Source organism: Lonchura striata, chromosome 12 (assembly GCF_050655825.1).
Source record: "Lonchura striata isolate lonStrDom1 chromosome 12, ASM5065582v1, whole genome shotgun sequence".
Lineage (NCBI taxonomy): Eukaryota > Metazoa > Chordata > Aves > Passeriformes > Estrildidae > Lonchura > Lonchura striata.
Window position 1 is genome coordinate 3,897,640 of NC_140714.1, and position 27,737 is coordinate 3,925,376.

The 27,737-nt window shown below is 41.4% G+C and overlaps 1 protein-coding gene and 1 long non-coding RNA gene across 4 annotated transcripts; one reads left to right on the forward strand and one right to left on the reverse strand.

Annotated features, from left to right (window-relative positions):
- Nucleotides 1-1,330: 1,330 nt before the first annotated feature.
- Nucleotides 1,331-10,184, reverse strand: LOC146766228 (uncharacterized). The gene is made up of 2 exons (XR_014958045.1): nucleotides 9,758-10,184; nucleotides 1,331-4,016 (listed from the first exon to the last, which is right to left on the reverse strand). It is a non-coding gene; the product is annotated as an uncharacterized LOC146766228 (long non-coding RNA).
- Nucleotides 3,794-27,096, forward strand: EIF4E3 (eukaryotic translation initiation factor 4E family member 3). 3 transcript variants are annotated; one of them, XM_085590046.1, is made up of 8 exons: nucleotides 3,794-9,706; nucleotides 18,852-18,924; nucleotides 19,006-19,038; nucleotides 20,494-20,588; nucleotides 22,634-22,694; nucleotides 23,914-23,980; nucleotides 24,568-24,614; nucleotides 25,013-25,162. In XM_085590046.1, exons 1-8 carry the CDS (start codon nucleotides 9,414-9,416, stop codon nucleotides 25,022-25,024), a joined length of 681 nt encoding a protein of 226 aa, XP_085446172.1. In that variant the 5' UTR covers nucleotides 3,794-9,413; the 3' UTR covers nucleotides 25,025-25,162. The 3 variants fall into 3 exon arrangements, with proteins under 3 accessions (XP_085446172.1, XP_021403998.3, XP_021403999.3); XM_021548323.3 differs by lacking the exon at nucleotides 24,568-24,614 and adding an exon at nucleotides 25,685-27,096 and having other exon boundaries at nucleotides 9,078-9,706; nucleotides 25,013-25,168; XM_021548324.3 differs by lacking the exons at nucleotides 19,006-19,038; nucleotides 24,568-24,614 and adding an exon at nucleotides 25,685-27,096 and having other exon boundaries at nucleotides 9,110-9,706; nucleotides 25,013-25,168.
- Nucleotides 27,097-27,737: the final 641 nt, after the last annotated feature.

Below are 27,737 nucleotides of genomic sequence, written 5' to 3' on the forward strand. Positions count from 1 at the left end.
TTGCTAAAAGTTCTGTAGCCTTCTGCGAAGTGACCTGGTCTTTAAAGGCTTTGCTCAATGGAGAGGGAAGAAAAGCAGAGGGGAAGAATAGCTCCTTCCTGCTCACTTCTATCACTGTCTCTGCTAAACTGAACCTGCTGAATTGTTGGTGACACACTGTTCTTCAGAAGCAGCTCCTTTGTGGCAGACCTCCTCTGTGATACGGGGGAATAGCTGCTGTGAGACAGGAAATATCCCTGACACGATGGCTTTCTACAGGAGCTCATAGCTGCTATCCAGTCCCGTGGACATGCCGAGATAGTTATGAAAAGCCATTCCTTTAAAATCTCCCCAGGCACAGATTTTCCCGTCCTTCTCTTCCTGTATCCATGAGATGCAGGCCAGCTGCTTGGGTTGCATTCCCACCCCTCTGTCCCAGAGGCAGTGAGTGATGGAGGAGTGCAGAGTGAGTGAGAAGCAGATGCAATGTGAGGCTGTGGCAGGGCACGTGGCAGGGGATGCTGCCAGATGCCAGTTCTGGCTCTTGGTGGGTACCAGGGAGGTGGGTGCAGCCTCATGGCAGGGCTGAGTTTTAGCTACACACACTCCTACCAGCAAAGCCAGACACTAAGGAGCATTTCACGAGATCAGGCTTTCTCCAGTGTATCCATAAGTGGGATTGCTTCAGGCTGTTGAACCAGCCTGCTGCAGACTAGCCAAGCCCAGAAGTTTTATCTTTGCTGTAGCAAACTCAAGCCACTGCTGGTCTGCTTGTGCATCCAATGTCTCAGCTGCTTGCTTAAGAGCTAATGAGCTTTTGGGGATACATGGGTGCTATAAACTCCTTAGGCCAGACATAAGCAGCTTATTGTCTTTAGGAGCACTGCCAGCCCTTGGCTCTGCTGCTGAAGTGCTTCTCAGGCCCAAGTTCTTCATTAGCAGCAAGGGCTGTGAAGTCCTGAAATAAATGTGTTCCTGCTTCCATGTGTACATGTGCAGCCATCTGCACAGGGTGAGGTAAAACCAGGCAGTGGGACAAGCAGGCAACAAACACCAGGCTTTACACACTGTTGTCACATCTCCCCGTGTGTGACATCAACCCTCACAAAGCACATTCCCTGCACTGAGGCTGGGCTGGCTCATCTGTAAAGGATGAATCCACCACCCTCATCACAGTAAAATTCACCATGGACAGTGTGGGCAGCTTCAGAACAAAAGGTGGCTACGTTGGTCATGAGCCAAATTATTTCCATTGCTATCCTCTCTTTGCTTTTGAATAGACCTACTCTGAATGTCTGTCTAGAAAATTCACTGGGTAAAAAAAATAATTGAGGTAATACACAACTGAATGTTCACTTGCAAAACCGCTATGAAGGCGAGTTTTTATTTTCTTCATATGAATTCAGCCCTTGCTGTTCTCCACTCATTGTGTGCAGTGTCTACCATCAAAAGCAATCCCATTGCAACTGGCCAACGGCTGAGCTTGCTACTCCTACAAAATGCCAGCGAAAGCCTTCAAATCTGCTTGACTTGCCAAAGCATCTCCATCCTTATTGTGTATTTTACTTTTTTCCTCCCCTTTTACCCAGGTATAAAGTAGCCAAACAGCTCTCTTTCAAGGCATAACTAGGAGCAGAATTTGGTATGCAACTCTCAAATTTTTATTCAGTTTCTCTCATTGGAGCAGTTTTGGAATTAATCTAGTCATCAGGCAGAGTTATTTCAGGTGCTGGAAGTACCTTCTGATACTATCTTTTAATTTGAGTAGATAAAATCTGGACTCTGATTTCTTTGCTGCTCCATTGTCCTTATTTGTTACCTTTCCTGTTGGTTTACACTGTGCACAGCTTAGATGGAGTCAGAACTGCTCCCTTATTTTGGCACTCTGTGCAAATGGATATCCTCTCCTCGCCTATGGCCCCTTGCCCCCACAGCTGGTGGAAATGAAAGGATGAGCAAAGTAAAACCTTTGGTGTGACTAAAACTGTGAGATTCAGCTGTACCAGAGAGTCCATGAACACTGCTTGAATGCTAAATTCAGAGTTAAATGGGTGTTGTCTGCTGAGATAACACCCTTGCTGGGGTGTTGGAGTGCAGTGATGATCCGGCAGCGTTCCCATGACACCGCGAGGGCAGCTCAGAGCTCATCTCAAAGTTCTCCTGGAATTCAAATCCAGCATCACCAGATTCATGCTCACAGGCTGAAAGTCACTTAACTGACCCTTTTGTGTTTAAATCACTTCTTCAACAAAGGCGTTCTCTTGTCATTTTGCTTTGAACCGGAGGAATAGCACATTAAAAAGGTTTTGCAGTTTTAAAGTGTCGGTGGGTCTCAACCAACTTTTTTGGCTCAATAAAGCATGAAAAATATTTTTTCACCAGACTATCCTATCAACTGAACTTTTAAGGCAGAATGATGAAAAGAAAAATATTCTTTTAATAGTGCTTTCTCTCTGGTAAAAGGTGTTGCTAACTTGTTGAAGCAGAGCTTGGAATAACAGATGAAAACTGTCAGAAAAGCTGTGATGTACTTTGGATCTGAGTGAAAATTGTGACCAAAATCTGAGTCTGCCTAAACCCTAAGTTATATGCCAAAATGCCCAGAATTCCTTGGATCGTCATGCAAGTTGATAAGGGTAAGAGCTTATTTCTTTGGGATTGGGTTAATTCTTAGGCATTCCTTTTGTGCAAAGGGCTCTTCTTTGGAAGAGCTGGGTCCTTTTCATTTTTTAGTTATTTGGCCTTTTGCCTTTGCATTTTATCTAACAAAGTTCACTTCAGTGATGCAGGACTGATGAGAAAAAAACCTCTCAGAGCTATGTTAAACCTGAAATCTTCATACCTGAGAGAAGCAGGGCCTGGGCTTTTGGGAAGATCCATCAGGATTCCACATTTTTTGAGACCTTGAAGAAGTTTTTTGAGGTTAAAAAAAACCAAAGCTTAGGGGGGAAAAAAGGACACTGGTAATATGCATAGCACAAAAGCCTTGTAGAAAGCCTCTGGGTGCCACTGGCATGCCAATTGATTTACCTTTGCAATAAGGGCATGATGACTGGGAGGATCACGGAGAGCTGCATGAATTCTATCCGTGCAGTGTGTGAGCTCAGCCTGGAAACAAACCTCATCTGCCAAGTTCTGTAGGGCCATTTCCAGCTTTCCTCCTCGAAGGAGAGGCTCTGCTACCAATGAATAAAGTGGGATTTTTGACACTGATTTCAAAGGAAGCTAAATTGAGCTCCATGAAAAGGGAGCGCTAGCACGCAATGCTGCTCTTAGTTTTTTCTTATTAATGTGACTAATTAAATGTTTGTATTTTTTAAGCACTAACAGTTTTTTTGATGGTCGTTTAGAGACTTTGAGAAAGTCAATAATTTTGATGAAATAGGACTGTAGACTCCAGAACAAAGTCCACATGGAATCTGTGATGTTGCTAGGATACAGCTATTAGTATTTTCAGTGGCTGGGTTATTTTTTGGTGTGTTTTTTTTTTGGTTTTTTTTTTTTTTTTTAATAGAGTTGGCCTAACCTCTCTTACAAACAGTAGAACACATGACGGCCTGATCCTATTTACGTGATGCTCCCTCAATGTACTTTGATGAAGCCAAACTTGACCCTTTAATTTCAGCCACTTTTATGTGTGAAGAAGAAACACAAAGAGCAGTTTTGACCCAAATCTTGTTGGTTTTTTAAACGGATGTGCAGGATTTTCTCCCTGTGGGTGTTCCATTGCTGAAGTCAGTCTCCCTCTAGTGGTTTCTTTCCAGAGGGGAAAAGAAACCACTGTGCTCTGCTGGCTTGGACAGGTACCAAAAGCTCTGGCGTGATGCAGAAAGTGGAATGACCCTGCATAGGTCAGTGAGCTTGTATAAAAATACTGTCTTGTAAGTTTTATCTGTTAGAATGTACTTATTTTTTTTACAATATCCATAGTAGTGGGGGGTTTCCATCCCAGACTCACTCTGCAGTCCAGGCTAACATGGTTTGTGCAGTGTGTAGGAATCTTGCACATTGTTTCCTTCAGCTGTACACTGGGGAGCCTGTAAAAAAAAAAGATCAGTATTTAAGCTCATGTTCCACATCAAAGCCGGTGCCAGATGTGGTGTCAATAACATTATGACACGGAATATCATTGAGGATAGTGCTATTTTGGAATCCTCATGTTTGGGGAAGAAATATCTAAGTGAAACACTACAGATATTTTACTGGAAAATCAGGAAAAGCCAGATGTTTGGAGTTTGTTTCCAGCATATAACTTTGAGACCTGTCAGGTTTCTTGCATTTATGCTCCTGACCTCTCCTTTGATGGGCATCTCTTTAGCACCTCAGAGAGCCCCAGTGCTTTCCAAGTGTGGGGAATAGGGAAGGACAAAAGCAGAAGCCCAGGATCCAAAGCTAAGTAGGAAATTCCATTATCTTTATACCTGTTGCATGGATTGGATGCTGGGTTAAGCCAGTTCAGCTCCCCAAGGATGACTAGGTAAAGAAATAGAGATCTAATCTAAAGCATGGTGAAGTCAATCTATGCTCTTATTTAACTGTAAAGGGTTTTGGATGAGGCTCAGCCTTCCTTCACAAGTGGTGGTAACCAGAGAGAGCTGTGATTCTGGAATGCATCAAGGATCTTGAAAAGACTGGTGTCTTTCCAACTTGTACACTACCTTGAGGTGGGTACTGCCTTCTTTGTGCTTATATCTGGCAGAATTCCATCCTGTGATTTGCTTTTAATATACCAATAGAGCAATTGGACCCATTTTTTCCTTTATTAACTGTAATTAGAAAGCCTGGAGAAATCTAGGATCACCTGCCCCAGAAGTTAGGAAGCTCCTGTTCCATTTTCACAGCAGGTCATGAGATGCCATCTCCTTCCCATGAAGCATGTTCAGTCATGTAACAACTTTAAGGGTAAGGTTTTACTTTTGTTTACCTTTTTGTTCACCTTTTTGTTCATGCTCAGCTTCTGTTGGGCAATCAGGAATCTTGGTCCCTTGGGAGATGTTAAACCACCTTCCTTTGGATGCTACTCCATAAATTCTGCACAGAGGTTTCCAGGAGAGTGATTTTGGAGCCAATTCTGTATTTCATTTTTGTTTTCACTCCTCAGGATAAAGTTTCTACCCAGTGTCCTGGCCAAAGCTGACTTGATTTTAGTTCATAACTGGAGCAAGAACTATTCAATTTATTTTTGAGTATATTTTTAAAAAAAAGGCAGCATTTACTCTCCTAGGATGTGGATGAAGTTCCTGTACTTTTTACTTCTAGCTTCACAGCTAAAAAATCAGAGGTACAAATTTAGTCCTTTCTGAGATTTGCTCTGCCATCAGTCACCAGGACTATATTAATAGGATTAATGTGTTTACAAGGACACTTATGAGATGCCCACCATCACATGAACTGGCTTTACTTTTATATAATTTTATCGATTCTTAGTTTTTCACAACACATCTGTAGGAACTTTTTTAGTAAGGGAGGAAAGGATCTGGTTGAACTGCATTTCTTTTTGGACTAGTAAATGGTCTAGTCCATTTACTAGTGGACTTTTTAGAAACTGAGGAAAGGTTGCTCTGCTTTTTCGACTTGGGCAGGTTTGTGTATTTGAAGGAAGACTTCTCTGGGAGCTTGCAGGGACCAGCTGCTTGAGGAGCCTCCTCTGTGGAGCAGGTACTGTGTGGAAAACCTTCTGTCCCAGGCAGGACAGGGCACAAGCCTGTCAGAAAACCAGGGGCAGTGAGCCAGGTTGTTTTTAAGAAAACAAAGTTATGCAATATCATTTAGTTCTGACATGTTCCCAATATGCAGCAAATGAAGAACTCACTAAATACAGTATATCTCTGGCCATATCATTTGACTAAAACTTGTTTCCATGACAACCTCTGCTTAACAGCTTGGCTGATATGAAATCATTCCTAGATGAGGGAGCTTTTGCCAAAAGCATTGGGATTCAACACTTTAATATTATGTTTAAGGGTTTAAAAAACATTTATTTAAGCCTCTGGAAGCAAATATCAACTAAAATCCCTTCATCCTCACCTCTGCTTCGCCTTTCAGATGATCAGTTTATCTTCCTGGGAACCTCTCAGGAGCAGCTCCTGTGTTACTTAATATGCTTCTGAAGTCCCAGGCACTGTTTCAAGAGCAAGTGATCGTGACACCAGCATTTGGTAGAGAAATTACATTTCATGGCTGTTGGCTCAGGCTGGGAGGCAGCAGCAGCAGCAGCTGGGCACAGCAGCCAAGGCTTGTGCTCCAGCCATCCTTCAAGTCCAGGAAGGTTTGTGTTCCAGCCAGCTCTGCCCCAGCGTGAAAAAGAGGATCTTCAGCTGGAGAGAGGTCTAGCTAAGCTTGCACACCATTCATTTTCCAGTCAGCAGCACTGAACAGACCCAGGTGATCTCTTAGATGTTTTTTGAGGTGCGGTACCTGTCGCCTCAGACAGCTGTGGAACACTTCCAGGGTGGAAATGCACTGTGACTGCTCATATGGTGCTTGTTCCCTTCCTCCCTTCCAGGTGCTACACTATTAGAATATAGCTAAAATAAGCCTAATGCTTGCCTAATATTTCTTATGTATGCAGGCATTGCAGTTGCCACAGTGATGGTGCACAACTGTCAGCAGGGGAAAGGAAGGTCCTGATGGCTTTAAGAGGCATTCTGCCTCCTCAAAACACCATTGTATTGTAGCACAGGGATTTCCTGCCCCAGCTGGGAGCAGGGACTACAGCAAAATCTACTGGGACAGGCAAATAATGTTTCAAGCACATGTAATGTAACCATTGCTGTCAAGATTTTGGGATCAACAAGGATTATAAGGGTAGGGATTTAAATCTTAAATAAAACCATGGAAAGAGGTATGAAGTATTCATTGTTTCTCCTGGCTATAATGTGCCTTCTTCAGCTCTAATTTGCCCCCATGGGACAGGTAGGGCCTTTGTGTGGCAAAAATGTTCAGGTGCCTGAAACTGGGGGCTAGGAGCACATAATAGGTGGCAGGGCAGTATTCCCACTACATTTTCTGGGGATGTTTTTCTCCCCAGTTGTTGCCTGGAAAAATTTCAGCTGTTAGCCATTGGAAATGAGCTAATCAACCAACTCTCTCCTGCTCTCAGACTCCTGCTCTCTACCCCACAGTCCTGCTTTGTAAGGCCTTAGCAGAAAATTAGCAGCTTACCTGGAGAGCCCTGCAAGGGAAAGGAAGATATGGCTGGGAGGAGGTGTGAAAATGGAGACAAAAGCCTCTTCTGTGAGCTTGGTGATGATGATAGTGAGCTTTAAGCAACTCATCTCTGCACCATAACACAGTTTGCTTCTGGTAAAGCTGCTTGAGAAGGTACAAGAGCACAGGAGGCATCACCAGGGTTTCCTTAAAAAGAAACCTTCCAAATATGTAGCAAACACTAATAAAATAATTTTTTAATTCAAGTCCTATAAATACCTCTCTGAAAGCAGTAATAACTTCCTGGGATTTTTTAATCTCTGAAATGATTTCACTCAAGGTGTGCTGGCAGCATGAGGTAGCTGAGCAGAATCAGGATGCTGTGCTCGTGATCATTTTTCCTTCTGAGATTCATCTCAGGAGACTCTATTTTCCTCTATGTCACGACTTCGTAGAAGTCTCTGTAGGCAAAGGATGCATTAATTTGATGCATCCTGTGATTGCCCTTCCTCCACAACCAAATTAATTTACTGTTAGTTGAGATTCCCACAATGTTCCTTGTGCCACTGTGAAACCTGGTATTTACCGATGTAAATAAGGAATAAATGGAGTCTTCACATGTCTCATTTGGAATAATGATACAGGCTGTGCCTCCTGGCTCTCACTCTGTGTCTCAGAGGTGTGGGGCGTTTATTTCTATAGTGTTCCTTGCAGCCCAGGTTGTTTATAACAGAATGTTTTGTTTTCAGCATCAGCTGTGATGTTTTAATTGATGAGCAGATCCCTCTTAATGGAATCTGGAGGTTTTCACTGAAGTGTGGGGTTCCATCAGAGGCGGGTGCTGGATTCAAAGTTAGTTTTTGTAATACAGTCTGATGGGGTTGGCCATATTTCCAGAGTGATGCTGCTGGATATTCAAAATTTGTACTGTGTTGGCAACCTCAGCAGAGGACACCAAAAATGTGTTAGGGGTGGAGAGTGACACTGGCAGTCACAGAGGCAAGATGTGGCCCTTTTGGGTCATAAGAAATTAGCACTCTCCTCCTCTCCTCCTGTTTTCTCCAGCTCTTCTAAGAAAATCTGTGCCTAGATACAGTCATTTATTGTAGGGCTTTTTTCAGGATTAACATTTTTGGTGGGCTCATCATTAAAATAGAGAAAAAAGCACTCAGAGTGGGCATACCAATGAATTTTTAGATTCCAAGCTCTCCCAAATGGTCATTAGCTTGCCTTCTATTTAAAGAGGAATAAATTAAATTGCAAGAGATGGTGCAACTGGTTTTGCAGATCTTATTTAATTTGGACTGGCAGTTTGTATTTTCCATCTGTACAACATAATCATTAACTTTTTGTGTTGTCACTGTGCAGACTGCTTTTTATGGGTAAACTCTGCCCTTTCTTACTGTTAGATTTTTATTTCTTTAAAGGAGTGTGTCTTTATTGATTTTTCTTTTAAGATGAAGTATATATAAAATTATTCATCCTACTAAATGTGCTTGCAAAGAAATCTATGTGATTCATGGTCTTTGATCCTGTTATCATTTATGTGGGTGTTTAACTTTACTACTGTGCACAGTCCCAATGGGGAGAATCTTAATTTTAAAAGTACTATTCTAAAAATAATGTGAGGGGTTTTGCACATGTCCATGTTCGATTGTGAGGAACATCTCCCTGTAAAACCAATGGGCTGTAGAGAAGATGGGAAAGCAGAGAAATTATTATCCCCTGAGTCTGGAAATGTTCATTGTTGCACTGTCTCCATCCATGGTCACTCTGCACAGTAGCCATCTCTTCACTGTGCAAATGTAGAAAATGTTTTGTCTTAAAACTTGTGTTTTTAGAAAGATTTAGTGTTTTGGTCAGCATTACCAAGCCAAACTGAGCACAAGGGTTATTTTGTGCAGCAAGGCAGCCCCAGAGACACGCCGGGTCTGTGCTGTGACCTGTGGATGTGCAGAGAAGGGGCTGCCAGCAGCCTGTGTGAACGTGCAAGGGTTTTGTGTCCTAAAAGTGGGAGCTTTAGAGAGATTTAGTGTTTTGGTCAGCACTGCCAAGCCACACTGAGTACGAAGGTTATTTTGCTCAAAAAGGCAGCCCCAGAGGCTTGTCAGGTGTGCGGTGTGACCTGTGGATGTGCAGAGAAGGGGCTGCCAGCAGCGCCGCGGTGCAGGGTGGACGCACTGGGTACCCCGCGTGCCCCTCGTGGCCGTGGGTTGTTGTAAAGGTCTCTGGAAGGAAATCAGCGATTCCCTTCAGCTGAGCCCCGCAGCAGAGGCAGCAACGGGATGGAGCGAGCGCCCGTGCCCCTTTGCGGAGCCACCCACGCTCTCCAATGGTCCCACGTCCATCTCTGTCATCACCCTGCCCTTTTCCTGCCTATCCTTCCCATCGCGCCTCGTCCCCGTCTCTCTGTCCCTCCTCCCCAGCCTCTCTCGGAGCCCGAGTCCCGCTCCCCGCTCCTGCAGCGTCCCCGGTCCCCTCCCCGCGCCCCGCCCGCCGCGGCGATGGCGCTCAGCCCGCCCGGGCGGGACGCGCCGCGCCTGCCGCTGCACTCGCCGTGGACCTTCTGGCTGGACAAGTGAGTGGAGCTGCGGAAAGCCCCCGAACCCGTCTAGGAAGGGATGCGCACCTCTGGGATGATCGGTTCGCTCGCCCAAAGATTGGATGCGGGAAGTTAATGCTGCCAATGGGAAAAGTGCTGGTGCGAGGGATTGTCCCGGTGCCTGTCACCATCGAGGGGGTCGGGAGCGGTTCCGCGCGGTGAAACTGGGCTGGAAACGCTTTGGGTTCTGTAGTTCAGCGGACACACATTGGTCCGGGCACAGTCGGTGCGGGTTTGGGCTCTGAATTTAGAGATGACGCTCGCCAGCCCCGGGAATAGAAGGGTAAAGGTTGTGCTTTGCTGCTGTGGTTTGTGCCCTGCTGCCCAGATGGACCCGGTCCCACCCACCGTGACATGCCGAACCTTACAACTCTTTAATACCGGTTTGGCTCCCGCAGGTGATCAGTTCTTAAAATCCGAAGAGATGAGTTTTGAAGGATTAGCTAAATTTATTAATTACCTGCGGGCTCTTATTACACCTCGTTTGCTTGAAGTTTGAGCGGCTAATGCCGTGGAAAGAGGCTCCCAAGGGAGCTCACCCCTGTGGTGCACAAGCGAGGCATAAGGAACAAGTGCCAAAGTCAAAACTGAAAGTTTCTTACCAGCATTTGGTGTTGTTTTCCTAGCATGTATTTTCTAGCATCTCGTTATTTAATCTACAGCTTCCTTTTCTCGATTTTGTGGTGTATTTCTCCTCTCTCCCCACTCCAGAAGGCAAGTTTATCAGCTTTTCTGACACTGAATATACTGCCCCATGCTATTGGTAAAATTCTCCTCTTTAGTTATTTTTCTGGTAACTTTCCAACTCGTGACAGAGAAATAATAAGGAACTGTTGAAAACAGGTCCAGTAAATAAAATATAATAAATAAACCCACCAATTATTTCTGATTATTCCTTTTGCTGTTGTGATGCAGTTATGGTCAGGTTTGGGATCTAAGTTGAATTTCTGCTTTGTTTTTAAAAAGCATCATTTGAGCTGGTATTTAATCAAATCACCAACCAGGTCTGTTTGTTTACATAAGCCATGTAGAGATAAACAGGTCTATTTTTTATAATTTGGGTCAACAGTTAAAATCCATTTTGAGTTTCTGAGTACCTTCATTTTTTTTTCTTAAGTCCTACTTCCACAATGCTTTAGACTCTTAAAATTAATTTATTCCACAGATTTTTCTCTTACTTTTCAGATCACATGTAAATGCATTTAATTAGTACTGGTTTTTCTTAACATACAAATCCAAGAGTGTATATATAAGAAATAAAAAGTGGGACCATAAATGCACACAAGTTTATTGGTACATGCAGAGAGATTTGATGGAGTCTTGGGCTTGTATCAGTTGGACTTTCTGTAGAATATAACTGTGGGCACTTTTTAAACTGACTTCAGTAGTACCTAGTGTGGAGCAGTGCTGTTTCCTCAGGAAGTGGTATTGATTTTTGACTGCTGCTACATTTTACCCTGTACTTGCAGAGAAAAGCAGGAAGAAGTGATGCTTAAGGATAAATAGATGTTGAGATGGATACATAGTTATCTCTTTCTATTAAATTACTGTGAGAGAGATCCATGACATACAATTTTAAGATCTCTAAAACATATCTTTTCATTAAGTCATGCTGTTAAAATAAATATCCATCAGCTAAGTGGTACTTTCTGTAGTAACTAGTGATGAGCTACCCTTGGGGTTCATGGCCTTGCTTTTATCATAGCAGCACTGGATCCATCTCTTGCTTAGAAGTAAATGCTTTTGTTTTACCTACATCAGCACTTGTTTCTGTGAATGCCTTGGCACAGGCTGAACATCTGGAGGCTGGCATCCTGTGGCCAGGTCCTGGTTCATTGCCATCATCCCACACATGTCACAGGGCATCTGCATTTCCTGTTAGTGCTAAGCCTTTCTTGGTGTCTGTGTCTGAAATAGCGACCACAGGACAGTGCTCTCTGCTGTCTTACCCTGTAAATGCCTTAGGAAAATGAGCATGGTGAAAACTCTGGGAGAATATTATTCACCAGTTTGACAAAAAAGATCCTGCTTGCAGGTCAGCAGTTCCAAAGAAGGTGCAGAGAAGCTGGCAGGTGTTTTAAGACAAATGAGATTTCCTTTTTAAAATATTCCAAGGTGAAGCACTAGAAGTTTGGAAAACATGAGTTTAGATTTGCTGTTTATTTTGTCCATTCTACAGATTTCCAAGTTCATACCCACATGTCTCATTGGTAGGATCTTGCCTGCAAGGGGAATTTCAGCAAGGCTTGCGGGGGCTTTTGCTGCCACCTTGGGAAGCTGATTCGTGCTGGTAGCTCTTTACACTCGTGCTTATCTCAGGAAGACTCTGGTTCTGCTTGTAATGGCTTCTGTCTCTGAAAGGAAAAGTTGCCTTCTTAGGTTTTTTACATTGTATAGTCTTTCAACTATTTTTTAGAATGAAGTGTCAATATGCATCACTGAATATAACAAATAAAATATGAATATTACCAATCTGGTCACTATATTGTGTAGCACATTCAACACTGGAATTGCACATAGGGAAAAGTCAAGTGGCATGACCATCAAAGGCTGGGTTGTCTTGGATAACAAGCCACCTTATGCACTTGAAACCATCCCTTAATGGGATTAGGGGCTGTGGATCTGGGTGTGATATTTGTGTAAATACAAAGGTGTGAAGATGGTTATACTTTTTGATGTACATGTGGACATGATGCAAATATCCTACTGATAAACTTTGCAAATCCCAACCGTCACTTAGCCTGGCTATCACAGGGTGTGGTTTAACCCCAGACAAAACCCAAGCACCACACAGATGCTCCCTCACTCCTCCACCAGCTGGATCGGGGAGAGAATTGGAAGGGTAAAAGCTGGAAAAGTCGTGGGCTGAGATAGTGACAGTTTAATAAGGAAAGCAAAAGCCTCACACGCAGGCAAAGCAAAACAAGGAATTAATGCACTGCTTCCCATGGGCAGGCAGGTGTTCAGCCACCTCCAGGAGAGCAGGGCTCTATCCCACATGACTTGGGAAGACAGACACCATAACTCCAAACATCCCCCCTTCCTCCTCCTTCCCCCACTTTATATCCTGAGCACAATGTCAGCTGTCCTGGCTGTGTCTCCTCCCAGTTTCCCATCATTTTGCAGGATCATGGCCTGCTTGCCCTGTTTTCTCGCCTGACTTTTAACAATGCCCTTTAGATAATCTCAATTCTCTTGCAAGAATAGTTTAACTCTTCTGTATCTTTGTGGGGGGAAGTGTGTGTCTGTAAATATTGTAAAATGGGCAGTGTTATTTGTCTACTCCAGGAAAGACAAAATAATCTTGCATAAGGTATTGTCCTTATGTGCTGATTTTTCTCTCTGTATGTTGTAGATGAATTCTATATAAAACTGAGTAGATACATTTTGATAACTGAACCATTTTAATAATGTGTTAATCTTCCTAACTGAACACATCAGATATTTGAAACTAACTTAATAATTTCCCTTCTTCCTGATAGCAAAATTTATTTATCTAGGATCATCTATTTCATCTATTACAGCTTATGAGTAGGTGGCTTACAGTGAAAAATGATGGTTAATATTATAAGAATGTTCAATCCAGTAAGTGCATTTTGACAGGCTTTGATGGCTTGAAATCAGTCTTTGTATTCAGAATGGATTACCAGATTTATTTAGTTGCCACAGCATGTTTTTGACTTTATGCTTTATAAGTAAATATTTTGCTTATTTATACCAAAAGCAGTTGTGGCTAAGCACTTACAGGGGTATTTTCAAAACTGCTTGGCAGCTTTTAGAGCTTCCACTAAAGCTGTGATGAGATTCCCACTGGGAAACAAAGGCCAGTGTGAGCACATATGAAACAACTTCTATACTTAATTCTTTGCAGGAAAACAGAAAAGCTACAGTTCAGCATCAGAAATTAACATAAGTGCAACCACCTGGAGGTTTATTCATGGATAAAACAATGGAATTTATCTTTGTATCCTTTGTTCTTTATTCGTGCTGGAATAATGAAGGAGTAGCAAAGAAAGCTGGCATTAGGATTCATTTTGTGGAGATTATTCCTCTTTCCACGTTCTTGTGTGAATCACCATGAGATGCTGTACAGTGGGTCTGGCCTGATTAGGCAACTCAATTAGTCTTGATACTGCTCTAAATTTTCTCCTATAAAGGTTCTGAAGATTCAGCGGCATCACAGTGCCACTGAAACAGGCAGACCAGAAGAACCACAGAAATATTTTATGTGCAGACTCTCCATGGGAAACCCAGATGTGTGAGAACCCCGGGCTTGGTTCAGGGGTCTCGTGTGGTGGAAAAGTCTCTCCTCCAAGCCGTGCTTCCAAAAAAGAACTCTGCAGCCTCTCGTTGTTCGGTGTCAAGGCAGTTTATTGTGAGTTATCTAAAACATTTTCTTTACGGGCTGCAGCTGTTTAGTCAGCGGCCCAGGCAGAGACACACACACCCCCTGACATCCTCTCTGTCTGCTGTCTTCTTCTTCTCTCTCCCTGCCCAGGGCTGCTGTTATCTTTTATATGATATATTACATATTATATGTTTACAGTTTTCCCCCAATACCTACTACCTATATTACAAAGTGCTTTTCTACTCTAAACCAATCTGTGAGTGCCAACATCACCAAGAACATGGAGGCAAGGAAGAAGAAGGAGGAAGAACAGGATCAGCCCACTTTCCTCCATCTTAGAACTTCTGACCCCCATGTACAAAGTAAAAACCCCCCTGTACAGGTGCTAAAACCTCCCTGTACAATACTAAAAAATTTTCCCTCTACTTTGTAACTACTTCTACTATACTATCTAACCCTTTGTGACTGCTTGTTCCACCTTCAAAGTTGGTAACTCATTCCATGGCTCAAACTCAAAATCACAGCTGTTTCCAGCTGCCTGCCAGGGTCTAAAATGCTTCTGACCAAGGCCTGGAACCTCTAAAAATGTCTGAGAGACATTCTGAGTTCCAACACCCAGATGCATAATTGTAGGTGAAGTGGTGACAGAACTATTTCCACCCGCAGAGGATCTGTCAGTGCCAGGCTGGTGCTGTGATCCAGCTCCTTCCTGTTCCTGTGCTCATGGGGATTGGCAGGGCCTGTTGAGTTCTTGGAAATGAGTTGTTCACCATGTCAATAGCTGACAGGTCAGTAGGGCATTTTGGATTAATTGTATTGTTGATGGTAGTATTATCTGAATGAGAAGAATCCTCTAATGGCTTCATTTCGAGGGTCAGTATTTGCAGGGTCTTGTTTTGTAGTACCAAGTGTACTGAGGTTTTTAGTAAAGTACACAACCGTCTCACTACTCCTACATTAAAGTGCAAGTTTTTGCTGGAGAATTACAGAAATAGGAATTTCTACAGATTCTTTCACTTGAAAATAATCTGTCATTTCTGCTAACTTAATTTAAACTTAACTTAAAATGTGTACTCAATTAAAAAGAAAATAAATCACAATTTCATGGGTTTCAAGGCACAGAATTCCTGAGTGGTCATCTGTGTGGGTCTGCTGAGTTTCTGGGTGAAACAGAAACACTACAGTTCACATTTGTCAGCAGTCTGGAATTTTGCAGAAAATTCAAGGCTTTTTGCTTCTGTCTGTCTGATTAGAATAGTGTCCCTGCCTTATACTCATGCATTTAACCAGATTTGTGCAGGTGTAAATTCTGGAGCAAACGATCCTGAACTTTTAAATTGATGCATCATCGTTTTCTCAATTATGGGATTTTAGTAGGATTTTGGTTTTGCTTGATTGTTTGTTTTTTCCGATAAAAGCATTTGGGTGTTCATGCCCATATCCATAAGTGACTTACACTTTCCAGAGCTGAATGAAAGGCTGAAATAACACTGTAATCTGGTGGGTCTGGAGCTTACCTACTTACCAGGCAGGTTACTAGGAGTAAATGGTCATCACCATAACTTTTAACATAGGTAATTTTCTGTTTGGTTGGTGCTTTCTGCCAGCTGATCACAGTTTCTCTGGAAAACATTATTTGCAGCTATCAAAATGAACGATTTTATAACCTTGGAGTGGTATATTCTGTCTACCTGTCTTAGCTGCTCTTTTAAATGGCATTAAATTTGCTCAATGGCCACCATGATGATCTAGGTAACCTTTGAAGGCTATGGCTAGAAAATAGTTTTAATCTTTTTTTTTTTTTTTGAGTAGACCTTACTATTGAAGCAACTCAGTGGTAGTATCAGCACGAGGCTATCAAGTGATGATAGTATCTGTTGTACAGCATATGTAATGCCAGATGCTTGGTGACTGCTAAGCCACCAGTGGCAGAAACAGTCCAGAAGAGAAGTAATTTCTTGGGCAGTGGGGTGAGACAAAAATCTATTCTTGGGCAGTGGGGTGAGGCAAAATTTATCTCAGGTTTTGCCTGTTTCTGTTCCATTCTACTTGGAACAAAGCATTAGTAGGGAGGTGCTAATATACTTAGCAAGAAAAGAACAAGGGGTAGTTGCTTGTGAATCCACTAATCTCTACTGACAAATAGTTAAACCACTTGATAAGTTTTAAAGTTTGTTTGAACTTACTACCTTTTTTGTGTGGTTTCAGAACCAATCTAACTTTCTCTGTTTCTGTAAAATACTATGAATTTCTCTTTTGCTCTTTAATGCTGAGTGTAAAGTGTACATAAAAAATGCCAAAACACACACACAAAAAAAACCCCAGACCTCAAAACTTTACTATGATGATTCCTTTTATCACATTGATGACAGATTTTTTTTTTTTGCTGGTTTTAAATTATCAGTTTTTTCATGGGAGCTCTCATCGTTCATGAGCCACTGGACTTCAAGCTGTGCCATGGCGATTTCTTGTTGATTTTTTTGTTTGTTTCCTGCCAGTTCCACCATTGAAATGTGCGCTTAGTTTGAGTAATTAACAGGCAAATAGTAAAGCAGATGTTAGTTTGCCTGCATTATACTGAAAAAGTTGGGAGGTATTTTTCTGCTGGTTTTGTATGTATTTTTAAAGCAGCTTATTTTAATAGGAGCCTTGGAAAAAACCTCAGAGCTATTATTAGACTTTTGAAGATGTGATGCTGTTTCAGTAGTTTTGCATATTAAATTTCTTCCTTTACATGAATATCTAGGGTTTGCCCAGAGCTTCAATTATATCTGTAACAACTGAGAGTAACTTCAGTGTTTCCCTGGACATATTTCATGCTGATCAGAGGTATCAGGGAGGGATGCTGAGATCTGGTTTGCTTTTATCCTTTCTTCAGTTGGTACCCGAGCAACAGCTGCGTTTTCTTCTGTTTCCTTAAACCCGCTCTCTTGCTTCTGTTTCCAGATTTAGTAATTTTACACATTTTTGTTTCCTCTTCTGAGACACAATGGGAGGTTGCTTTTGTCTTTGATCTTCATTTTTCTTTAGAAATCCTACTTCAGCTTCTGAAGGGAAAGAAAAATGTTTCTAGTTCTAAGAAATTGAATGTGCCTTAGCAATTTTGACCTCATTCCCGCAAAATTGTGCCTGGGAATTGTAAGGTGGGTGTTAGGATGTTAGTGTAGTGACAGGAACACAGGGATTTCTGGGGGTGTGGATGCACCATCCCATGTCTCATGCACTGAAGAGTCATGGAAAAGATTATAAATAGAACCATTTAGGTTGGAAAAGACCTTTCAGAGGACGGGATGTAGCTGGTCCTGTGTGTGCCTAAAGAATCACAGAGTATCCTGAGTTGGAAGGGACCCATGAGGATCATCGAGTCCAGCTCCTGGCCCTGCACAGGCCCATCCCCAAGGGAACACCCTGTGCTTTAACATTGTCCAAGTGCTCCTGGAGCTCTGGCAGCCATGGGACTGTGACCATTCCCTGGAGAGCCTGTTCAGTCCCTCAGCCTCTGGAGGAAGAACCTTTTTCTGATATCCAGCCTGATCCTCCCCTGGCAGAGCTCCAGCTGTTCCCCTGGGTCCTGTCAGTAGTCACCACAGAGATCTGGTTCGCCTCCTGAGGAACTTGTAGACTGCAACAAAATCTCCCTTTGGTCTCCTCCGGGCTGAATGGACCAAAGTGACCTCAACTACTCCTCTTATGGCTTCCCCTGAAGGCCTTTGAGGGAGGGAAGCAGCTCCAGGTGGGAGCTGGTGATATCCAGTGTGAGGGTGAGCTACAGGGGCCGAACCATGGTGCACCAGGGTGTCTGGCAGCGAGACCACCCCAAAGATGTCTTGGCTGGTGGCAAAGGTGCCTTGAAGACATCAGTGGAAGTCACGGAGGTTCCCTGGCTGCGCGGGGAGCCACAGCCTGACCTGTGGCACTCGTGCTTCTCCTCAGCTCCCTGCGTGTCCCACCCTTCAGGGGTGGCCAGGAGCTGTGGCGGGTGTGACGGCTGCTGAGGGCGGCGCGGGGCTGACGGAAGGTGCGGCCGTGCCTGCGCCCACCTGTGTTCGTCATGTCTGCCTGCCGTGCCCCTCCGTGCCCGCTGTGCCCCTCCGTGCCCGCTGTGCCCCACAGTGTTCGTCATGTCTGCCCGCTGTGCCCCTTCGTGCCCGCTGTGCCCCGCAGTGTTCGCCATGCCCCGCCGTGCCCGCCATGCCCCGCCGTGCCCGCCATGCCCCGCCGTGCCCGCCATGCCCCGCCGTGCCCGCCATGCCCCGCCGTGCCCGCGCCCCGCCCGCGCCCCGCCGCTGTGCGCCTGCGCCACCTAGCGGCCGGCGCTGAGGGCCCCGCCGCGCAAGGCGTGCGGATGCGCTTCCTTTTTAAAGTGTGCAGCGCCGACACACTTAAAATGCTAAAAACGGGGGTTGGGGTGTGTTAAATGTAATTTAAAATAATTCTTGGGTACGATCATGCCGTCCCCTTCTGGTAGCCTGTGAACAGCAGGGCTTTGATGGTGTGTGGTAGCTCTGAGCGCAGCGCTGTGCTGCTTGGCTAAAACTCCTGATACTTGTGTTTATTTTTACGAATTACCTGGCAAATATTAATTTATTCGCAAGTATAAAAGAACTTTAACTCCTATCTTGAAATGATTCCTGATAAATTGGAGTTGGACCTCCCCTTTGACATGTGAACATTTCAACTTCACACTCATGCGATTCACATTCCCTCTCCATCTTTCTTCTCCCACTCCTTGATAAAATAAACATTTTAATTAACCAGTGCTTTGTCTTCAAGGTCACTTCCTGGTACAACAGCAGCAGAATGTGCATTAAATTTGAAGAAGATATATACAGTACAAACAGTGCAGGTAAGGCGCCTGGCTCTGCTACAGGAGCTGCCACATGTTATTAATGTAACTTCGCACCTCAAGTTGTGTTTTTCCTCCTAGGATGGGTCACACCTGTGGCTTTGCTTACCTGAGGTGTGAAACGTGAGTGTTGCTGCTGTTGTGTGTTTGTATTACTGAGTCAATGTTTGAATTTCATTTGTCTTTCTGGATGGGGAAAGGAGGAGGCATATTGGATTGGGAACGTGGATTCTTAACCCTTCCTGAAGTTCCACTAGTACATTGAACATTTGATGTACTTTAAATATCTTTCCAGCCTTTTCTCCTTTTTCTAATACAGAAATTAACTGCACAAAGACTAAAAATTGCAGCATGTGGTTTTTTTTGGTGGAGTTTCTCTCCTTGAGTATGTATCTAAAAACAGATTCTAGCAAACTGAATGAAAGGACTCTTAAAGTGTGTAGTACTGGCAGCAGTGAGAAATTCTGCATGTCTTTGTTATCTGCCATTGTCTAGCAGTGGGTATCTCTTGCAAGTAAAATTGTATTTCTGTTTTAATACGACAGTTAGCATGAGTTGTGTAGCAAAGTGGTATTTGTCTCACCTTAGTGCTAAGCTGACTATTTCACTTAATCTCTGAAATTTTAGGGTAATGCCAGACCCTTCTCTTTGAGAAGCACACCTGTAGCAATCTACTAAAGTTTAAAGTAAGGCTTTTTCATGAAGGTCTGCACAACTGTGTAGATTGCATGAGATTTCCAAACACAAAACCTTCCAAACCACGTCCCTAGTTCAGGACAAAAAGAGCTCTCAAATGTTTACACAGACAGTGTACCTCTGCTCCTTCTTCTGCAAGTGGCTTTAGGATTTGGGCACACAACCATTTAAGAATAATATCATAGTCAAAATGGGTATTTCATACCAAGTTTTTATGTTTTAATAGTCTTCAATTTCTTCTTGTGGCTGGGCAGAGGTAATGGCTGTTAGGCAGAGTTGCCAAGGGCCACAAAATTTTATCACATAATGTTGCAATCCTTGTTTCTGAAGTTGTACTAGTGATTAAGTATTAGATACAACTTAATGTATTAGATAAACCTTACATATTATATCTAGATAATACTTAATGAGTTGCACTAATGATTAATATTGCATCATCACATGTTGGTTGATGCAACTTAAGTCTCTAAAAATCCTTTTGTAAGTCAGGATAATCATAACGACACTTAGGCTAGCCATAAGTGAAGCAAGGTGGATATTTAATATAAATATATCTTCTTAATATGCTAAGGAAGGTTTAGGTAGCCAGTGTAACTCTGGTTTTGATGATTTTTTCCCCTTTGTATTCAAAAGGATCCACATTTGGACTGCTTCCCTTTTTTCCAACTACATGTATGCAGGATTGGCATCTAAAATATATAAAAATATAAATGATTCTGTAAGAAGTTCCTTTCAGAGCATTTTATTATAACATAGAAAGTGCCCCTTCCCCAGGAGAAGGATGTGTAATTGTTTCAGAGGAAATTAGCATGGAAATAAATCTGCATGAAACACTCTCTTGTGTTAATGCAACTAATATTTTTCCTTTTCAAGGATTTCTGGAGTGTCTACAACAACATTCCTCCCGTGACAAACCTGCCTCTGAGATGTAGCTACCATTTAATGCGGGGAGAAAGGCGCCCACTTTGGTATGTGCACTGTCACCAGACATTTCTGGGAACAGGCAGTGGAATAACCTGAAGGAATGAAAGGTGTGGGACAGGAGGGTCTTGTTTCTGTTGGCTGCAAACACCTGAACTCGAGGGACCAATGAAAGAAATACCCCAAGGTTCTTGTTTAGTTTACAAGTGACTTGTACCAAGGAGTCTTTATTAAAAACACAGACTGTAATTTCATTGTCCACCTCTGGATGTAAAGGTACAAAAATAGATTATGAAATACAAGCCGAGAAATTAGAATACGACTCTGAATTTCAATTTAGGAATACACTGAATAAGTTACTTCTATTTGAAATTTTTTAGCTTGCACATTATTTGCTTTCCACTGAAACTGGTGAAATAATGATGCAAACAACTGAAGGTCCTTCACTTCTTTTTCACCTGTGTAAAAGTACAGGTGAAGTCCATGCTTCATATGCCTGTACATGTCCATGCACCTTGGATCAAAACTAATTTGAGACATTATGGGGTGATCCATTGCAGCAAATTCCTACTTGATTGTAGGATAGTAATTGAATAAAGTATAAGTAATTGATGTTTTCCTTTCAGAAATCAAACTTTGCATCCCTTCTTCCTGCTGCAGTTCTATTGCATCTCAGAGAACCTCAACATTTTCTGAAGACTTTTGATCTTTTTGGCATCAATTACGTAGATTGTGATTGCATTAGGGTTCTTTAGAACATTAGTTGTAAAACAATCATAGTTGTCTAACTTTCTGATGACTTACTACAGAAAATTTCTGTCCTACTTTCCTGAAAATGTAAATTTTCTGAAGTGAAATGCATCTGAAAGTCTGTATTACTTTTCTGAAAATACTGTGACTCATCAGGATTGCTAAAGTGGGTATGAAAAACCATTGATACCTGTATAAATCAACTGGGCCATGGTGTCTAGACTTTCCTATCTTTGTAAGGATGAGTGAGAGCATTTAGGGGTTTGATTTTTTGAGGTTTTAAAAAATATTTTTAGTTTTCATTTGTAAAGTGACTACTAGAGGTGTAAAATGCAAAGATCATTTTTGAAAATTAGACACTTTTTTAAGCCTATCAAAGTAATGTTGCATTTTAGAAAGGAATTGCAAGAGATCGATCTCATCATCAGTAATTTGCTAACTTTTCAATAATTACTGCCAAGAAGCTTTTCTCAGATTACCATTACAGTATACTGGCCAATTTCAGTATTTTATATTTTTTTTTCATTTAGAAAGAAAGAGAAATCCTGAAGTAAGAATTGAGGATACAGATTTTTGAAGAAGTCCTCCCAAAGTTTCCCCCTCTTTTCCCCAGCATCTGTCAGAATTGGTGGGAGACCATTGATCCTGAGGAATCTCTATAGGTAACACACTGGGTATAGATGTTCCAAAGATGAATTTTTAGGTCATTCATTTAATTTGGCCTTTACAGAGTTTTAACAGGAAACTAGAAGCCCTAATTTAAAGTCTTAGAAAAAGAATTGTGACAGAATAAACTTGAGAAGCTCACAGGTTAGTGCACTGTGCCTTTGTCATTACAAGGCAGTCTAATGGTTGCATCTTCCCTGACCTGTAGCAGCTTCAGTCTTTTTTTAATAAGGGCAATTAATTTCTAGCTGTCACAAAACTGAAATTAAGTGTGCTCATGTTCTTTTATTAAATGGAAAAAACGGAAGAGTAAAAAGCTGCTTCTGTGAAAATATGCCAGAGGTTTTCCAAAATTAAAGGTTACTATAGTAAAATGTAAAATTGTTTTGTGGCTTGTTCCCATGCAGTATGCAGCCACTTCAAAGATCGTATGTAGTCAGGGAAAATACAAGTGTTTTACAACACACAAAACTTAGGAAAAGGATTACGTGTTGAGAGATACACTTCATATGAACAATGAAAGAATTATCTCTGATGTCAGAAGTCAGAGTCATGCTGCCTGGAGTTAGTAATTGCATTTCAGATGGGATTTTTCTGGGAAAATTAAACCACAAACATAGGGTTATCTAGATATGGATTTGAATGTGTATTTTCACTGATCTATTTCCCATAACAGGGAAGAAGGAAGCAATGCCAAAGGAGGTATATGGAAAATGAAGGTCCCTAAAGAAAGTACGGTATGTTACACTGACTCTTTACTCAGACCTTGTTTAGTAAGGGAGTTTCTTTAAACTCTGTTTGATAAAGCTGTTGTAAAGGTTTTTACTTCTTACATCACCCAACACAACAACCAAATACTACTTTAACTTCCATAACCTTTTAAAGTCAAAGAGCAGAAGTTTATTTTCCAGTAATTACAGATCTCTTGCTTTAGATAACATTTGGCAATGTATTATTAAAAAAAAAAAAAAGCTACAGTGTTTCAATTTGAAACATGGTTATTTATTATCACCTTTGTTCTTGAGACTATTTGCTTATAGGCAAAGAAAAATAGAAAGACCTTTTCCTGATAATCTATGCTAAATTATATATTTCATTTAAAAATTGTCTATTCAGGCATATCCTTGAGCTCGAATGAAATAATTATGTTTCTCTTTGCCTCTCTAATCAAATGCATGTGAGTAACTTCTGTGAACTGCCACAGAAAGGAGATTTGACCTCTTCAGACATGGTGTTTATGTGTGTAAATGTGCTCTGGATCAGGCCTTTAAACAGAAAAAGTGAAGTGCCAGAAAAATGTGACAGCCTTGCAGAAGGCATTAAATGCTGAAAGATGGTACTCAAAATTTCAGCCGAAAGTTAATTGATTTTTGCCTGTGGGCTTTTTCCTTGTATGTGAGCTGCAGCTTTCCTCCCCCGCAGTCCCAAGTGGTCACAAAAGGCTGAAATTGAAATTGTCTTTTTCCTCCTATAATCTAAGGTGTGAAGATTGTCAGAAGTGACAAGTGGTTTGGAGAGCCTGAATTACTGGGCAGTGAATTTAGGGACCCCAGGGGCCTTGTTTTTCAGAGGCTGAATGACAGCCCCTTTTTGACATGAAGATACTTTTGATCTCTCAAAGTATGCACCACATGGCCTCAGTCACTTCTGAAAGGTTTGCTTGAAGGTGAACTTCAGCCAGCTTTCAGTGCCTTGTAAATAGCATTTTCTGTTTCTTTTTTTTTTTTTTTTTTGGCTTCATTCTTCACCAAACGTGGGCACAGCATCTCCTTGGCTAAGATGAAACATCTTGTACAGACCCAACAATTAATTATATAACACAGCATGCACTTACAATAAACACTCCCTTTTTTTTAGACAACCTCAGAAAGGGAAGACACTCAAAACTGAGCTAGCAAACCTAATTTTCAATTTAAGAAAGAATAATGTCAATGTAATATTTTTCTGCCTCCTTAGGCTGCAGTTTGGAAAGAGCTACTGCTAGCAACTATTGGAGAGCAGTTTACAGATTGTTGTGCAGCAGGTAATGATTGAGACATTTCTTCATCATTCTTTTCACCATATTTCCTTCTCTTCTAAGTGTGAATGTCTGAGAAAAGTGGCTGTTTCAGTGACAGTGAATATCCTGTTAGGAATTGTCTTTCACTGGCTATCATTCCACAAAAAAGAATGGCCTTTCTCAGGTTTACAGAGCAGTTCAGAAATAACCTTTTAAATGGTCTCTCACACCCTTTATGTACTGCTAGGGGTGTCTTGGGATCACTTGAAGCAAATATATGATATTCTGCTGTCCACAGGGTGGTTCTTGCCCTTGGCCTTGTATTTCTGACACCACCTTTATGTATTGTTAGTGACCCTTTCCTTGGGATGCACAGAGCAGCTGTGCCGTGGTGCTCACAGCTGGAGCAGCCACTGCTCCCATCTGTGGCATGGCCATTGAGCTCTCCACAAAACTGCATCCTGAGAACTTCACACCACAAAGGCTTCTTCAGTGTAGCACTGAGTTACCAGCACTGGCAGCAGCAGCAGCCTGGCTGGGGCTTACTTTATTAATTTCATTAATTTTATGTTCTTTTTTTTTTCCTGTTGCTGCCTTGACAAAATGTAAAGGAAAAAGAGAGCAAAGTCTGGAAAAGCTGGTGTCTGGTCTCTACCAGGTACTTTTCCTGGGGTTTTAGTTGTTTCACCCTCATCCTTCCATTTCTGCTTGTAGACATCACTGTGAGTAAATTGTCTTTAGTAGTTCATACTGCTGACCTTACTGGAGGGAGTCTTGTGATTTCATTCTAATCAAGTCTGAGAGTGCTAATAGCAAAGATGAATAATCCTATGGCACTTCATAAAAAACACCATGAGGTAATATTTCCAATAACTTCTTTCTGGTAACTACTTTGTCTGGTTTGAACATTGGTATTTTCCTCACTGGAGATTGCTCATTTTTTCACATCTTTATTTTTTTTCCAGCATTTGGGCACTGTTTCATAATACATAAGTAGCAAATTAGACATGTCTCACTTTTAAAGTATTCCTTGATTGTTCTTCTCCTTCTGTGCAGATGATGAAGTAATAGGGGTTAGTGTCAGTGTTCGTGACCGTGAAGATGTTGTGCAAGTCTGGAACATGAATTCTTCTTCAGCAAGGGAAGCAAAAGTTTTAGAAAAGATTCATAAACTTCTTCCGCACACATCTTTTAAAGTGATCTTTTATAAATGTAAGTATTTTGTACTATTCATTTCTATCTTCATTAGAAAAACAAGACGTTGGTAGGATATTTCTGTGGAAATAGCCTGCCTGACTCATCATTAATCACTTAGGAATGTAGCATCTGACATTGCATTAAACTTATGTCCCTTCAGTGTAGAAGTTAGCTATCATTCAAAAGATATTTTAAATTTCATTGTACAATCTGTTTTGTTTTGTGTTTAATGTGCCTAATTCACAAAACAAATTAAACAAATCTTTTAAGAACTCTCAATGCTACATACTGTCCAATTTAAATATTAATTTAGAGGAAAAATTTGCAATCAGGATTTTAAGGTGTCCCGTATTTTAGGCTCCCTATAAATATATTATCAAACAGTTTATTCTGAAAGATCCCTCGTTGGCACATTGTGTTCTCCCTTGTCTGATTTTTACATTTTTATCTTCTCTTTTTTTTAATCTTTTCAACTCCTTGACAGAGTTTACATGTTCTTCTATTCATTTTTTTTTCTCCTCTCTTCCCTAGCCCACAGAGAGCATCATGCTTTTGAAGGCTGATGTGGAAAGTATTGAGTGCATTGTATGCCAAGATCATTTGTTGTTATTTGGTGTTTTGAGCTGGTCTGGACAAGGAGGAGGATGGTGGAAGCCATGCAGAAGTGCTACATGGGGTTGGCCATTTTGAGTGTCTGACATTTCACACTGACCTATTGCTACTGAAAATGAAAAACCCCTGAACAGTTGCCTTGACCACTAAATACGTGATTCATTGCTTCATGTTGAGTTGGTGTTTTTAGTTCTTAGTTGTGTCTCTAAAAAATATTTTGGCCACTTGTTTGTTCACCCTGATTGTATTTGTTTTTATTTCTTTGGGATAGTTGGCTTTTTCTTCTGTGCTGTACTTAGTGAAAAGCAAACATGCAGAGATGCTATTCTCCTTTTCCAAGATGTGCTGCACATAGAGGAATCCTGGCTTGGGGAAATGTGTTTTCAATTTTCACTTGGAAACATTCCTATCATGTTAAAATTTACTCACTGATTTTGCCCCAAGAGAGAAAGGAATTGCACTGCTTTTATTCTAATCCTCAGTGTAATCTGGTCTTGCACTCACAACAGCACATACTGTAAATGTAAATAGAAAAATGAGCAATTAAAGAGAACACATTTATATTGGGACTAACCCTGTGTAGGATGATGCTAATGTCTTTTAATTGTATTGATTTCAGCAAAGCCCTTGTTCAGGTTAGAATCAGAAATTTCTCTGCAGAAAACCCTGCAAACTCAACACCTCTTACTTAAGGGTGATAGGGTATTTATGGTTTTACATTGTATGCTCTCTCATGGTATTTTTCTGTACATCCATGAAAAAGTGTCATAAATAATTTCTAATGAATTGTACAAACTGTGTCCATTCCTCCCACTTCCTTAAGTACATCAGGCCCATGTCTACACCCACTAGGACAGTGTCAGAATTGCTGCTGACTTCAGTGAAAAGGAAGAGATCCCATTGTCTGTAGTTTCAAGCCCTCAAAACTTCCTAAGTATCCTTTTTAAAATAAACAAAAAATACAGAAAAGAAATTTGTGTTGCAGCTTGAATAGGAATATAAACAGTGTTAACTTTTAAATGTTTGTCTCTATTAACTATTTGAAAAGATTGATGTGGTTCCTTTTACAAGAAGGTGCAAGGTAGAGATGAACATACCCTCTGCTGAGCACTCCTTCATACTTTAGAGGATTTTGTCTGGTAGCTCTTTAAGTTGCACTGATTTCCACATCTTTAGTGTATTAAGAGGCAGCCATAAAAAAAAAAAAATTATCACACATTTGAGATTTTTTTTTCAACTTTATCTTGTACTTATAACTTTAACCTGTATTTATGGATTAAAACTGTGTAGTTAATGAGCATTATTAATTAAACAAATTTTCTAAAATCCAAGTGTCTTGCTTCTGTAATTGCTTTCTGGGATGAAATGTTACTGGTCCTGCTCTTTAAAACCTGTGTATTTTATATTAAAACTTACTCTTTTAAAAGCTGTTTTTTTCTTAGATTAATTTTTTTTTCAGTGAAGAAGTGTGAAGTACCAGTGGATACTTGTAGGGATGTACCTGGACAGCCTCCAAGCCTGTGTGATGGAGGGGGAAAGTGACTTCAGAGAAGTGAGGGCTAGAACACATTGAGGAGAAATGTTTTCAACTGCTTGATGAGCAAGATTTTTCACTTGAAATATTTCCCTGTCTTTGGAGGAAATGTAAGTGGAATGCTAATGGAGAATTAATCATGCACCTCTCCCTCTGCTTCCTTTTACTTTTGGAAACGAGCCACAGCCTCTTATTTCTTCTCCAGGTTTGTTTTCAGGACGGATGTTGATTCCGGTAGAGCTGGAGCTGCTGGCAGAAGGGGCTGATCTGGTGATGTCACTGGAACTTTCCAGTTTAAGGTATTACTTTATTCATCCAACTGCAGGCAAATATTTTTATGTTGTTGCCTTGTATGTCTCTTAAATATTAAAAACCTCTCTGCTTCAACATTGGGTAAAGACTTAGAGACATAATTCTAGCTGTAGGGTAGGGTAACCA